The following is a 12,883-nucleotide window of genomic DNA, read 5'->3' as shown; positions in this document are numbered from 1 at the left end:
AAAGTGGACCCCGTATCTCTCCTTTTGGGCTTTTCGAACTTTCCCTCCCTGGACACGTACGGGAAGAGACTATTTTCTATTCTTTCTTTCTGTGCAAGGAAAAATATTTTGATGAACTGGGTGGCGGAGGGCCCCCTTGGACTTTCAAATTGGCACAGACTACTTATGGAATGTATTCCCCTTGACTTCCTTACAAATATGGTGTACCGAAAGACCGAATTATTTTATAAAATATGGCAGCCCTTCTTGAATTATATAAATACAGATATTTCGGCTATCCTAACAAGGGCTTTTATTTAATTGAGATTACAAACCTGGCTGGTCCCTTAGGAGAGGAATCCTGCACGCATACGGGTTTTATTACATCTGATGTTAACACATTCCGAGCATGTAAGAGACTTAAATATACACTCTGGTTAGTTGTAGGTTAGATTAGTAGATAGTTGAGTTTTGTTTTTTTTTCTTTTTCGGTATTTTTTTTCTTTTGTTAAATTTTGGCTATTGTATATTTGATTTAATTGTATATCAATGTTTATATTTGAGAGTTTTGTTTATTTTTGTAAACTTGTAAAAATGTTAAATTTCTAATAAAAATATCTATAAAAAGAAAACTGACCACTCTCAACTGCCCATCCCTGACTCCTTACTCTTTTCTGCACTCTAAGGAACTGAAAACTGACTGTTTGGCTAGAAATGCAGAGCTCAGTTCTAAGCCATAAAAGTTAGGAGTGGAGTGACTATCTTACTATCATTGCCATTCTGGAGTCACAGGAAGCTTACAGCACAGAAAGAGACCATTCAACTCTCTATTATCTAGCTAATCAATCCGTCTGATCCCACTTTTCTGCACCTCATCTTTAGCCTTGCAAGTTACAACACAACAGATTCCTTTTAAGAGTTGAAAGTTTCCGCCTCATCCACCAGACTGGGCAGTGAATTTCAGACACCCATGACCTTCTCGGTGAAAAAGCTTTTCCTCATCTCCTATCTAATTCTTTTACTAAGCACCGTAAATCTGTACAGCCCTGGTAATTGCCCTATCGCTAGGAGAAACAGGTCCTCCCTGTTCACTCAACTGAAGCCCTTCACCATTTTATGCTCATGAATTAAATTACCCTCAGCCTCCTCTGTTCTAAAGATGACAACCATAAAATTTACAAGCACTGGCAATGTTCTAATAACTGTCCATACTACTCTCTACAGCAATTACATCCTGTATGCAATATGATGATCAAAACCGTACACAAAACTCCAGCTATGGCCTAACTGGTATCCTTTATAATTCCAGCATTATATCCCTATTTTGTATTCAACAAATCGCCCAATGAAGGAAAACATCATAAATGGCTTTATTTGCCCTGTCACCTTCAGGAACGTCTACACAAGGTCGCTCACTTCCTTTCTCTCTTTCAATACCTGCCTATTTATTAAGTATTCGCTTGCTTTGTTTAGCACCCCCAAATCCATTACCATACGATCACAAGACATAGGAGTAGAATTAGGCCATTTGGTCCATCGAGTCTGCTCCACCATGGCTGTTATGTTTCTTAACTTCATTCTCCTGCCTTTTCATCATAATCTTTGATCACCTTACCAATCAAAAATCTGTCTGTCTTAAATACACTCAATAACTTGGCTTCCACAGCCTTCTGCGGCAATTAGTTCCACAGTCGAACAATCTCTGGCTGAAGAAATTCCTCCTCATGTCAGTTCTAAGGATCACTTCTTCACTCTGAGGCCGTTACATCGGGTCCTCGTCCCTCCTCCTATGGGAAATATCTTCTCCATGTCCACTATATCCAAGCCTCTCAGTATTCAGTATTTTGCTGTTGTATTCTAGCCCTCTTGAAATGAATGCTCATTTTGCATTTGCCTGCCTAACTGCCAACAGAAACTGCACTTTAACCTTAAGAGAATACTGAATCAGGACTCCCAAGTCCCTTTGTGCTCAGGCTTCTGAAGCCTTTCTCAGTTTCGAAAATAGTCTGCACCTCTATTCTTCTACCAAAGTGCATAACCTCACACTTTCCCATACTGTATTCCATTTGCCACTTCTTTGCGCACTCTCCTAGCCTGTTCAAATCATTCTGCAGTCACCCCACTTCCTCAACATTACCTCCCTCTCCGCTGTGCCCAGCTCATTTTGTTTTGTCCACAAATCTCCCAATTGTGCATCTCACATTTATATCTAAATCATTAGTATATATTGACAAACAGCAAGGCACCTGACAGTCGGCCTGTGGAACACCACTGAATGCTGCTTTCCAATTACAAAAGCATCTATCAACCATTAGCCTTTATTTCTTGTCAATTTTGGCTCAAGCTTGCCACACTCTCCTCTGGGGTTTTAATTTTTCTAATCAGTCAGTCAGATGGGACCTTGCTAAATGGCTTACCAAGATTCATATAGACAACACCCACCGCAGTACCACAATCTTCCTTGTTGCATCCTTAAATAATTCAGTTTAGCTATTAAGACATAACCTTCCCATAACAAAACCATGCTGACTATCCCTGATTAACTGTGCTTTCCAAATAATCCTTTCTCTCAATATTGATTCAAGCATTCTGCCTGCCACGAAAGTCTTGCCCTTAATTATTAGGCCTATCTCTCACATTCTCCTTAAATAATTTAAATGTTTGCAGATCTCCAAAAATCTGTTATCTGGCCTGTATCTAGTAAGAATTGGAAAATGATCTTCTTCCCTGGTTTTCTTAGACACCTTAAGATAGAATTCATCCAGCCCTGGTGATTATCTACTTTCAAGGTGGCTAGTTCTCCAGTACTTCCCTTACCAATATGCTTAATCTAATATTTCACAATCCTCCTCTTCTCCTTGAATGCCAGCATCATCTCTCTCTTTTGTGAAGACAGTCAAAAAACTCACTAAGAACCTTACCAACATAATCTGCATCCACAAATTACAACATACACTCCTCACAAATGGTTTCAATATTCCAAATATTTACTGGAGAATATGTCTATTCGACCACAGTTTATCTATTAACTCATACCTACTTCGTGTTAATCCTAAAAGTTACAGTCTAAGTTGCAAATGTAGTGTGTATAGTATAGAATCAGCATTTCACCTGTTCAAAACACTTACAAGATATTATGGCTTATGTTTGTTTTGTTCAAATTTGTATAACAAAATTCAGTCCTGGAATCTTGCCACTTACATCTTACCCTTGTTTCTATTACACATTCTATTCTTTAAGAGATTATGATCTAGCAAGCCAGATCATATCAAATATCCAGCGTGTCTTGTATTCTTATAACAGAGATCAGCTCCAGTTGAAGAACAAACATTTTGCTGATTTAAATTCACATAATGTCTGTGAAATTACACCCCAGTCCAATGCCTTCATTGCCCGGACTGAGAAGAGCAGAAAGCAAAGATCAGAAAAATAAGGGAATTAAATACTAAATGAACAATTTTCCTGATTACTCTTGGGTGAAGAGAGAAGAATAGACATTTCCAATTACAAAGAGAACTTTTGCACAAGGTGCTTATATTTCAAAGCCTTTTTAAGTGCTGCAGGTTCCATACATGGCTCTGAAATAGCTGGATCCAAGCTGGATTTGGTATTTCAGTAAAATTAGAATATACTTGTCAATCTACCTGTCAAATGAAGTTGCTTTAGAGGAGTCAAGGAAAGAGTAATCTTTAACTCAGCATAGAGACATAATTTTATCCCATTTTATATTAATGGTTTCACTGTCCTTTATAAATGGCTAAATCCATGTTTAAAATGAAAACTGCTTATGCAAACGTATCATGCTGTAATTCAATCCTTGAATCAATGGAAATGATGAGCATTGGGAGGATGACGTCAATACAGCACAAGGTAGTTTGCTTTTAAATACAGCTGTATAAATTTAACATTGAAAATGGCAGAAGCAATGCCCATATGGAAAATTTGCTGAAATGTCTTTGTTTTGAACAATATAAAACTGAAAATTTATAGGTTGGTAGAGGCTGCAAAGTTGCTGGAAATTCTTAACCACAAATTGGTTTGAAGGTTAGGCAACATAGTCATTTTTTAATAGAACATGGTCAGCATTCTGTTGACGAGCTTTTTGAACTAAAATAATAACATTGCAGTTAGCTGAATCTGGGGTGATCCTCCTAGAAACAAATACATAAAGATCTTTTTCAAACATTTCTGCCTTCCTAAACGCTGATTGCAACCTCTGACTGAGAGTTACAGGCATTTAAACAGAAGTTCTGTTCACAATTTCTCCCAGAGGACTAACATTAGGCTGTTGCTCTCTGAAGTTAAAATAAAATATTTGTCTTTCTGCCCAAAATGTTGCCAGGACTTCAGAGGAAATGAACGTCATTGCAAGCAAGAATAATTAAATTGCTTCAACAACATCATGTTGAATTTCCCATTCCTTGGTGTAACTAAACTATAGTGACAAGTATTCAATTTCCATTTCAACACCTTAAAACGCTGAACTGTAATTAAACGAAACTTAGAAAAGCATCAATTAGGGCATTCATTGACTGGCTGTTATAGTTCTTAATAAATTCTTTGAGAGTTATCACATATTCTTCTGTTCCATTCAACACAAACAAGCAAGCAACCACTGCTTTTCAACTTCACATCTATTCACACCTTCAGTTATTTAGCCTTCAGCCAATTAATATGTTTTATTTTGTGTTGGCTACAAAACTCTTTTATGCACCAGATTTCTCCAGCAAAGATGATCCTTCCACAAATTTTGATGACACTATGGCACGCTTTACATTACTAAAAGGACTCCATTCTTTAAAAACAACACAAGTCAAGGCTATACTTCTTTATTTATTAATATTCAGAGGACAAAACGTTAAGTTAAATCATTGAGGGTATCATAGCCACCAATTTCCTTATACTTTCAACTCCAAGCATGGGGTACCAGCTTGAAAAAAAGCAATAACAGAAACCTTGGCTGATCTTCTTCTCCACTGAAATAAATTTCTCCTAGTACCATACCGTCTTAGCTCAGCTTATGTAGAGCTCTTGTGGAGCAGTGATGGTGTTCCTACCTCTGAGGCAGAAGAACCAGGTTCAAGTCCCACCTGCTCCAGGGGTATACAATAATTTCTCTGTACAAGTTGAATTTTTAAAAGTTACCTAGCAGAGATAATGGCTGCAGAGTATCTTAGCTTGCGTAGTTGATGCTACTTGCTTGGCTAAACCAATTAACCCATTTGGGAAAAATGCTGCAAGCATTCTATTGCTGGGAACATCTAACTGAATGTGAAGCACTTTAAACCCATGTCTGACATTTTATTATAAATGTTGGAAGCACCAGTCAACACACTATTCTGACAAGAAAACATGAATCAATCAAAAGCTTTATCCAAAAAAAAACTGACTGCCAAATAGTACTCTGCTGTAAAATCAAAATAAATACATAGAAAAGCAGCAAAACTTAGCAAAGATTTATAAATTCTGACAAATAGCTATGAGCTGAACTGAGACTATATTTTATAAAAAAAAGACAATTTTTCTCAAGGTACAAAATTTTAGTTAGAAGATGAACATGCCACTTCCATACTTAGAAGTCAGTAAGAACAACTGTACTAGTGCACCAAACAATAATAATGTAATGGGTGAACAGTTTGAAATTAAATGTCAACTGATGGCAGAGTTAGTTAAATGTGATTACCCTTACATTAATCTTCTGAAGTATTAACCTAAATGTCTTCTTCCACATCCATCAGTTGATGGTTTCACTTCATCACATTTTAACAAAATGAGTCATTTTAAGGAAACATAAACTCCATTGCTCTCTCAAACAGTAATCTTAATCAGCCATAATCTGCACATTTGTCTCCAAATCCTTCCCTGTGCCTGCCTCACTTTCTTCCCTAAAGGATTTCCCAACAACTACAACATGTAAAACTCCTGAAGCTGCTCATTTGCCATTGCATTAACTGGATGCCCAGAATTTGAAGTATTTACATCAGCTGACAACAGGACCAACTGTATATACCAGTCCAACTAAATACTACTTCCGAATGGCACTATCTGTAATTAGGATATCCTATCAAAGATAACATACTAAAGATGTCCTAAAGTTTAACCTTGGAAAATAAGTATTATAAAAACTAAACTGTTATCTTGATTAGTTTTCTGAATCTGCTGTTACCAATAGTTGTATCAAAACATGTGACATCGAAACAGTCAGGTATGAAAAGCGCTGCATGAAGTTCTAATTTATTTTTGTGATCATCAATGATGAAAGCTCTTAACTTTGGACTTATATTTTCTAGAAAGGTTCGAGTGAAATCAGATGCAGCACACTTACTGAAAAATTCTAGAACTCAACTGAAGAACAACAACTTTTTTATAGGTCTAGATTAGAGTGGTGCTGGAAAAGCTCAGCAGGTCAGGCAGCATCCAAGGAGCAGGAAAATCGATGTTTTGGGCAAAGGCCTCTCTATTCCTGATTAAGAGCTTTTGCCCAAAACGTCAATTTTCCTGCTCCTCGGATGCTGCCTGACCTGCTGTGCTTTTCCAGCACCACTCTAATCTAGACTCTGGTTTCCAGCATCTGCAGTCCTTGTTTTTACCTTTTTTTTATAGGTGTCATTTCTTTTCCCATCAATGATGAAACTGAAAACTTTTGTCAAAAATGGGATAATAAAAGGGTAAAGAGTAGACCCAGGCCCAATGGAAACAAGTTTGAGACAGTCAAAATGTGAGATGCTTCCTAGTACATCGTTATTGTATCCAGTTTAGATCAAATTGATATTAGCCAGATGCCATTAGAATAATGTTCAACTTTGTTCCTTCTCAACCAAACACTGACATGTCCAGAATAATGTTCAACTTTGTTCCTTCTCAACCAAACACTGACATGTCCCTCTTCCTCCCAACTTCCTGCTTTAGCATGCTCTGGAGCTGATCAAAGAGCAGGTTATAAAAGACCTGCCAGTGTGCAATAAGATAGAATCATAGAAATCCTACAGTGAGATTGAGGCCATTGAACCCATAGAGTCTGCATTGATCCACTGAAGAGTATCCCACAGATCAACATCCACTAAACCTCCCAAAAATTCCAGACACTGCATCTATCACAGCTAATCCACCTAGCTTGCAAACCCTGGATGCTAAGGGGCACCTTACCATGGCCAATCCACCTAACCTAGAGGTCTTTGGACTTTGGGAGGAATTCAAGGGTACCCAGCTGTGAGGCAAAAGTTTTTAATCCTTGTGCCACCGTGCTGCCTGAATAGATTGGATTGATTAAATCTCAGTGAAGGAACCTCTAGGTAGCAACATACATAATATTTTGAATCATTATATTTTACTGGCTGACCGTATTCAGTGGCAGAAACACTGGCTGATTTTTCCTGCATTACTATTTAAAGTACTCCATTGTGCTGAGCTAAGTAATCTGAGGCAATCAAGTTATAAAAACTGAGATCTTTCTCATGTGGAGTAGCTTACCAGGGACGCACTCTGATTGTATTTGTACATACAAACAGGACTAGACCATTGAAATACTCTGTCATTCAATTAGATGGTATCCAATAGAAAACATTTTTCCTTTTTAAAAATATAGGAATGTTGAACTTACCACTGTTGGACTTCTTTCTCTGTAACTGCAAAAGAAAAACAAAAGAGTTAACAGGTTCACCAAATAGTCCATATTATATGTATGCAAACACAGAATCCGATAGCAGAACACGTTTATATCACATGCCAAGTAGTATTTAAATCAGACTTTTCATCAGGTATTTTGGTCATACTATCAGTTTTAACTGTAAAAGAGAAAAATCAGTTGTCAAACCGGGAAATTTTGCTGATTTAGGGTTCTTAGTTGAAGTCACTTTGTTGGGGCATGAAGTTTCCATCTTAAACATCAGCACATTTGTGCCAGTCTGAGAATACTGTAATAGTCCTATATACAGGCCTATACAGAAGCAATTTACAAGGATGAGAGATTTAAGTTAAGAAGATAGAGTGAAGAAGTCGGCACGGTGGCTCGGTGGTCAGCACTGCTGCCTCATGGCGCCAGGGACCTGGGTTCAATTCCAGCCTTGGACAACTGTCTGTGTGGAGTTTGCACTTTGGTATAGGTACATGCCACAGGTCAAGAGTTATTGATGGGGCAAGGACAATTATGATGCGAGTAGGCAGGAATTAGGGTTCATAGAATGGGGTAGCAAAATGCAGGGGATGCAGACAATGGAAATGTGGAGCTGGTTTAAAAAACAGATATTGCATGTCCCTGGTAGTTATGTCCCTGTCAGGCAGGGAGGAAGTGATAAGATAAGGGAACCGTGGTTTATCACAGAAATTGCATCTCTTGTTACGAAGAAGAAGGAGGTTTATGTGTTGATGAGGCAAGATGGGTCAGATGAGGTGATGGAGAGTTACAGATCAGCTAGGAAGGATTTGAAGAGAGAGTTAAGAAGAGCAAAGAAAGGACACGAGCACTCTTTAGCAAATAGAATAAAGGAGAACTCTAAAGCTTTCTATAGGTTTGTGAGGAATAAAAGGATGATTAGGGTAGGAATAGGGCCAGTCAAAGACAGAAGTGGGAAGTTGAATGTGGACCCTGTGGAGGTTGGACAGGTGCTAAACGAACATTTTTCATCGGTGTTTACTCAGAAAAAGGAGAATATTGTAGAGGGGAAGAATGAGGTACAAGATATTAGACTAGAAAGGATCGAGGTTAGTTACGAACAGGTGTTATCAATTCTAGAAGGAGTGAAAGTAGACAAGTCCCCTGGGCCGGATGGGATTTATCCGAGGATTCTCTGGGAAGCTGGGGAGGAGATAGCAGAGCCTTTGGCTTTGATATTTGAGTCGTCATTGTCTACAGGTTTGGTACCAGAGGACTGGAGGATTACAAATGTTGTGCCCTTGTTCAGGAAGGGCAGTAGAGATGACCCAGGTAATTATAGACCAGTGAGCCTTACTTCTGTTGTAGGAAAGGATTACAAGAGATAAGATTTATAGTCATCTCGCAAGCAACAATTTGATTTCAGATAGTCAACATGGTTTCGTCAAGGGCAGGTCGTGTCTCCCAAACCTCATTGAATTGTTTGAGAAGGTGACCAAGCATGTAGATGAGGGTAGGGCAGTTGGCGTGGTATACATGGACTTCAGTAAAGCCTTTGATAAGGTTCCACATAGTATTCTGTTGGAGAAAATGCAGAGGCATGGAATTGAGGGTGATTTAGCAGTTTGGATTAGAAACTGGCTTTCTGAAAGAAGACAGCGAGTGGTGGTTGATGGAGAATATTCAGCCTGGAGTCCGGTTACTAGTGGTGTACCACAAGGATCTGTTTTGGGACTACTGTTGTTTGTCATTTTTATAAATGACTTAGATGCAGGCTTAGGTGGATGGATTAGTACATTTGCAGACGACACTAGAGTCGGTGGAGTAGTGGACAGTGTGGAAGAATGTTACAGGTTGCAGGGGGACTTGGATAAACTGCAGAATTGGGCTGAGAGGTGGCAAATGGAGTCCAATGCTAAATATGAGGTGATTCACTTTGGGAAGAATAACAGGAAGGCCGAGTCAATGGAAAGATTCTTGTAGTGTGGATGTGCAGAGGGATCTTGAAGTCCATATACATAGATCCCTGAAAGTTGCCACCCAGGTGGATAGTGCTGTTAAGAAGGCATATGGTGTGTTATTCGTAGAGGGATTGAGTTCCAGAGCTGCAATATCATGCTGCAACTATACAAAACGCTGGTGCGGCCACACTTGGAATATTGTGTCCAGTTCTCGTCCCCATATTTCAGGAAGGATGTGGAAGCATTGGAAAAGGTGCAGATGAGATTTACAAGGATGTTGCCTGATCTGGAGGGAAGCTCTTATGAGGAAAGTCTGAGAGACTTGAACCTGTTCTCATTGGCAAGAAGAAGGCTAAGAGGGGATTTGATAGAGACATACAAGATGATCAGAGGATTAGATAGGGTAGATAGTGAAAGTCTTTTTCCTAGGATGATGACGTCAGCGTGTACTAGGAGGCATAACGACAAATTGAGGGCTGATAGATTTAAGATAGATATCAGAGGCAGGTTCTTTATGCAGAGAGTGGTAAGGGCGTGGAATGCCCTACCTGCTAATGTAGCCAACACAGCCACATTAGGGAGATTTAAACAATCCTTAGATAAGCACATGGATGATTTTGGGATAGTGTAGGAGGACGAGCTGAGAATAGTTCACAGGTCGGTGCAACATCGAGGGCCGAAGGGCTTATTCTGTGCTGTATTGTTCTATGCTCTATGTTCTAAGCTGGGACTGTACACCTTGGACAGAAGGCGGCTAACAGGAGATCTGATACAGGTGTTCAAGATCATGAGGGGGCTGAATACAGTAGATAAGGTGGAACTGTTTCCACTTGCAAAAAGGAATGAGAATGAAAGGGTTAAATTTAAAGTGACTGCAAAAGAGGCAAGGGTGAAATGAGAAAAGCTTTTTCACTCAGCAAGTATAGTATGGAATGCAGTGTAAAACAGATGACAAGAGTTTTGATAAATATTTTAAAAAGAGCTAACAGAGTTATCTAATAAATAATGTGGCTGGAGAATTAGTGATGATAATTCAGAAAATGGCAGATGAACTGAACAATTGTTTTGCATCAGTCTTCATGATAGTGGATACAATAATATCTGAAAACTAGCAATAAATCAGGAAATGGAGGAGAGGAAATACCTCAGGAAAACTGGTAAAATGGTACTGTTTACATTTTTTCGAGCTACAAGCTAACAATTGCCATGGACCTAATGGACTTCAGCCTATGATCTTAAAAGACGTAGCTAGTAGATAGTTGATGCATTCGTTTTAATTTTCCACGGTTCCACTCGGGAATGATCCCATTCAAATGGAAGGTAAAGACTCTTCGATTCAAAAACAGAGTGTCACAGAAAGCAGCAAAGTGCAGGTTAGTTGGAAAAATATTCAAAGCTATTATTAAAGAAGTTATCGCAGAGTACTTAGATAAGTTCAAGATAATCAGACAGGGTCAATATATTTTTTTGAAAGGGAAACCAAGTTTAACCAATCTATTGGTGTTCTTTGAGGGAGTGATGTAGATAAAGGAGAACCAATGGATGTGCTATACTTATATTTTAAAAAGCATTTGATAAGAATATTGCAGAGAATAAAAGCTTAAGTTGTAAAGAGCTGTTAATGTGTTTCTCTGATACAGGTATATGTCTAGTTGGGAATCTGTGAAGGGAAAGAAAAACAAACAGTAACAAAAGCAATGCTTTTTTCCCTAACACTATCAGTAGAGTTAGGAGTGATGGAGGGAATTTTTTTTAAATCTGTTGCAGGATTTGTTATTTTTGCCAGCAACTGCTGCATTTTGAGTGAAGGATATTAAGCTTCCAAATTGAAAACAGTTTATAATTGAATTATATCAGGTTTTCTCTCATTGCATGGTGCAGGGAAGATTTACACTTATTTATATAATGCTCAAATTAGGTTCATTCTTGGCATATACCACACCAAGGAGAAGATTAGAGGAAGAGCATAATAAAGATCAAACATTGGAAAAATCAACAAAATTGAACAGAATTAACTGTCCATATAAAAATAGTCTCTCAATTCAATTGAAACAACATGCTATTTAATTTTGCAAGTTTAATATTTCAAATTACTCAAATATCAAATTTATCAAAAGATTCAGTGTCAAGAAAATAAAACAACTACCAAAAAACCATATGGAAAAGTCATTCTTATTCTTAATTACTTAAAACACTGTATTTCTTTTCTTTGATTAGGCAGAATAAAGCAGAAAAAAAAGAGAACAATGAAACATCACTCAAATTGTAATTGTGTTTTCTCTCTGACTGTAGGCAGAGGCAAGGAAGTTTTATTTTATAAAGATAAACTTCGCAAAGTTTCAAGACCTGAAACAAGTGATTAAGGAACTTTGTACAGTATTCATTATTTTACATTTGATTAGCCTTTTTGGTAGATCACAGAACAAATTATTGATGAAGATGAGGGAATAGAAACCATCACGTCTTCAAAACCTTGACAAGGAGGTGCTGGTGTTGGACTAGGGTGGACAAAGTTAAAAATCGCACAACACTAGGTTATAGTCCAACAGGTTTATTTGTTGGCGCTCCAAAAGCTAGTACTTCCAAATAAACCTGTTGGACTATAACCTGGTGTTGTGTGATTTTTAACTTTGTCCTCCTCAAAATCAGTTGCTTACATTTCAATCTTCACTACTAAGAATGAGGGCATACACACAGTTTTTTTTTTCTTTTGAGCAGGAAAAGATAGAAGCCTAGGGTTTGAAGAGGTGGGAGACAAGACCAATATAGATGCTTGGCATTGGAGAAAAGGAACCAACAGTTACTTTTAGTGTTAGGGTGATCCAAGGATAGTGGGTGGTTTGACTCACAGAAGTGCAATTCTCTACAGTTTAAAATGCTATAGCTAGATGAAGTGATGACGCATCAGCCCTGATCATTTGGTGGGGATAAAAAAAGGTTCAACTGATTTCCATTATGTCTCTAGGGATGCCTCATTAAAATGGTTCTGGACATTAACATGTCTAAAATTGGCAAATTAACAGTATGGTTACAATTGAAGTTACATTTAAATTTTAAGGTCATCATATGGCACCACATAACCAATAATTAATTCACCCTTTGGTTTTTGTTGCCACAAAAGGAAATAATCCGAAAGAAGGGGCACTATGAGTTTCTTTCTTCAAATGGTGAAACTGTAAATATGCCATGTATTCAAATAGTCTGGCTATGAAAAATAGGAACATAATGCAATATACTTAATAAACAGAACCATTTAAAATGGGTACATTTATTGCTTGTTTACAAAATCTGCTAGAAGCATGCTAACAAGGGTCCATCTAGGAACAGTATGCCATCAGTCTTCAGGTCACTT

At 38.0% G+C, this 12,883-nt stretch overlaps 1 protein-coding gene across 2 annotated transcripts in view; it reads right to left on the bottom strand.

The window, feature by feature from the left end:
* Positions 1 to 12,883, bottom strand: part of LOC122564925 (neuronal calcium sensor 1) — a 185,111-nt gene that overhangs the window by 108,593 nt on the left and 63,635 nt on the right. For both annotated transcript variants that reach the window (XM_043720412.1, XM_043720411.1), the window contains one exon: positions 7,580 to 7,604. In XM_043720412.1, coding sequence (XP_043576347.1) covers positions 7,580 to 7,604 — 25 coding nt within the window. The remainder of the gene's footprint in view (positions 1 to 7,579; positions 7,605 to 12,883) is intronic.

The sequence above is a fragment of the Chiloscyllium plagiosum genome, chromosome 30 (genome assembly GCF_004010195.1).
Source record: "Chiloscyllium plagiosum isolate BGI_BamShark_2017 chromosome 30, ASM401019v2, whole genome shotgun sequence".
In the NCBI taxonomy this organism is placed as follows: Eukaryota; Metazoa; Chordata; class Chondrichthyes; order Orectolobiformes; family Hemiscylliidae; genus Chiloscyllium; species Chiloscyllium plagiosum.
This window is presented reverse-complemented; position numbering and strand designations above follow the sequence as displayed.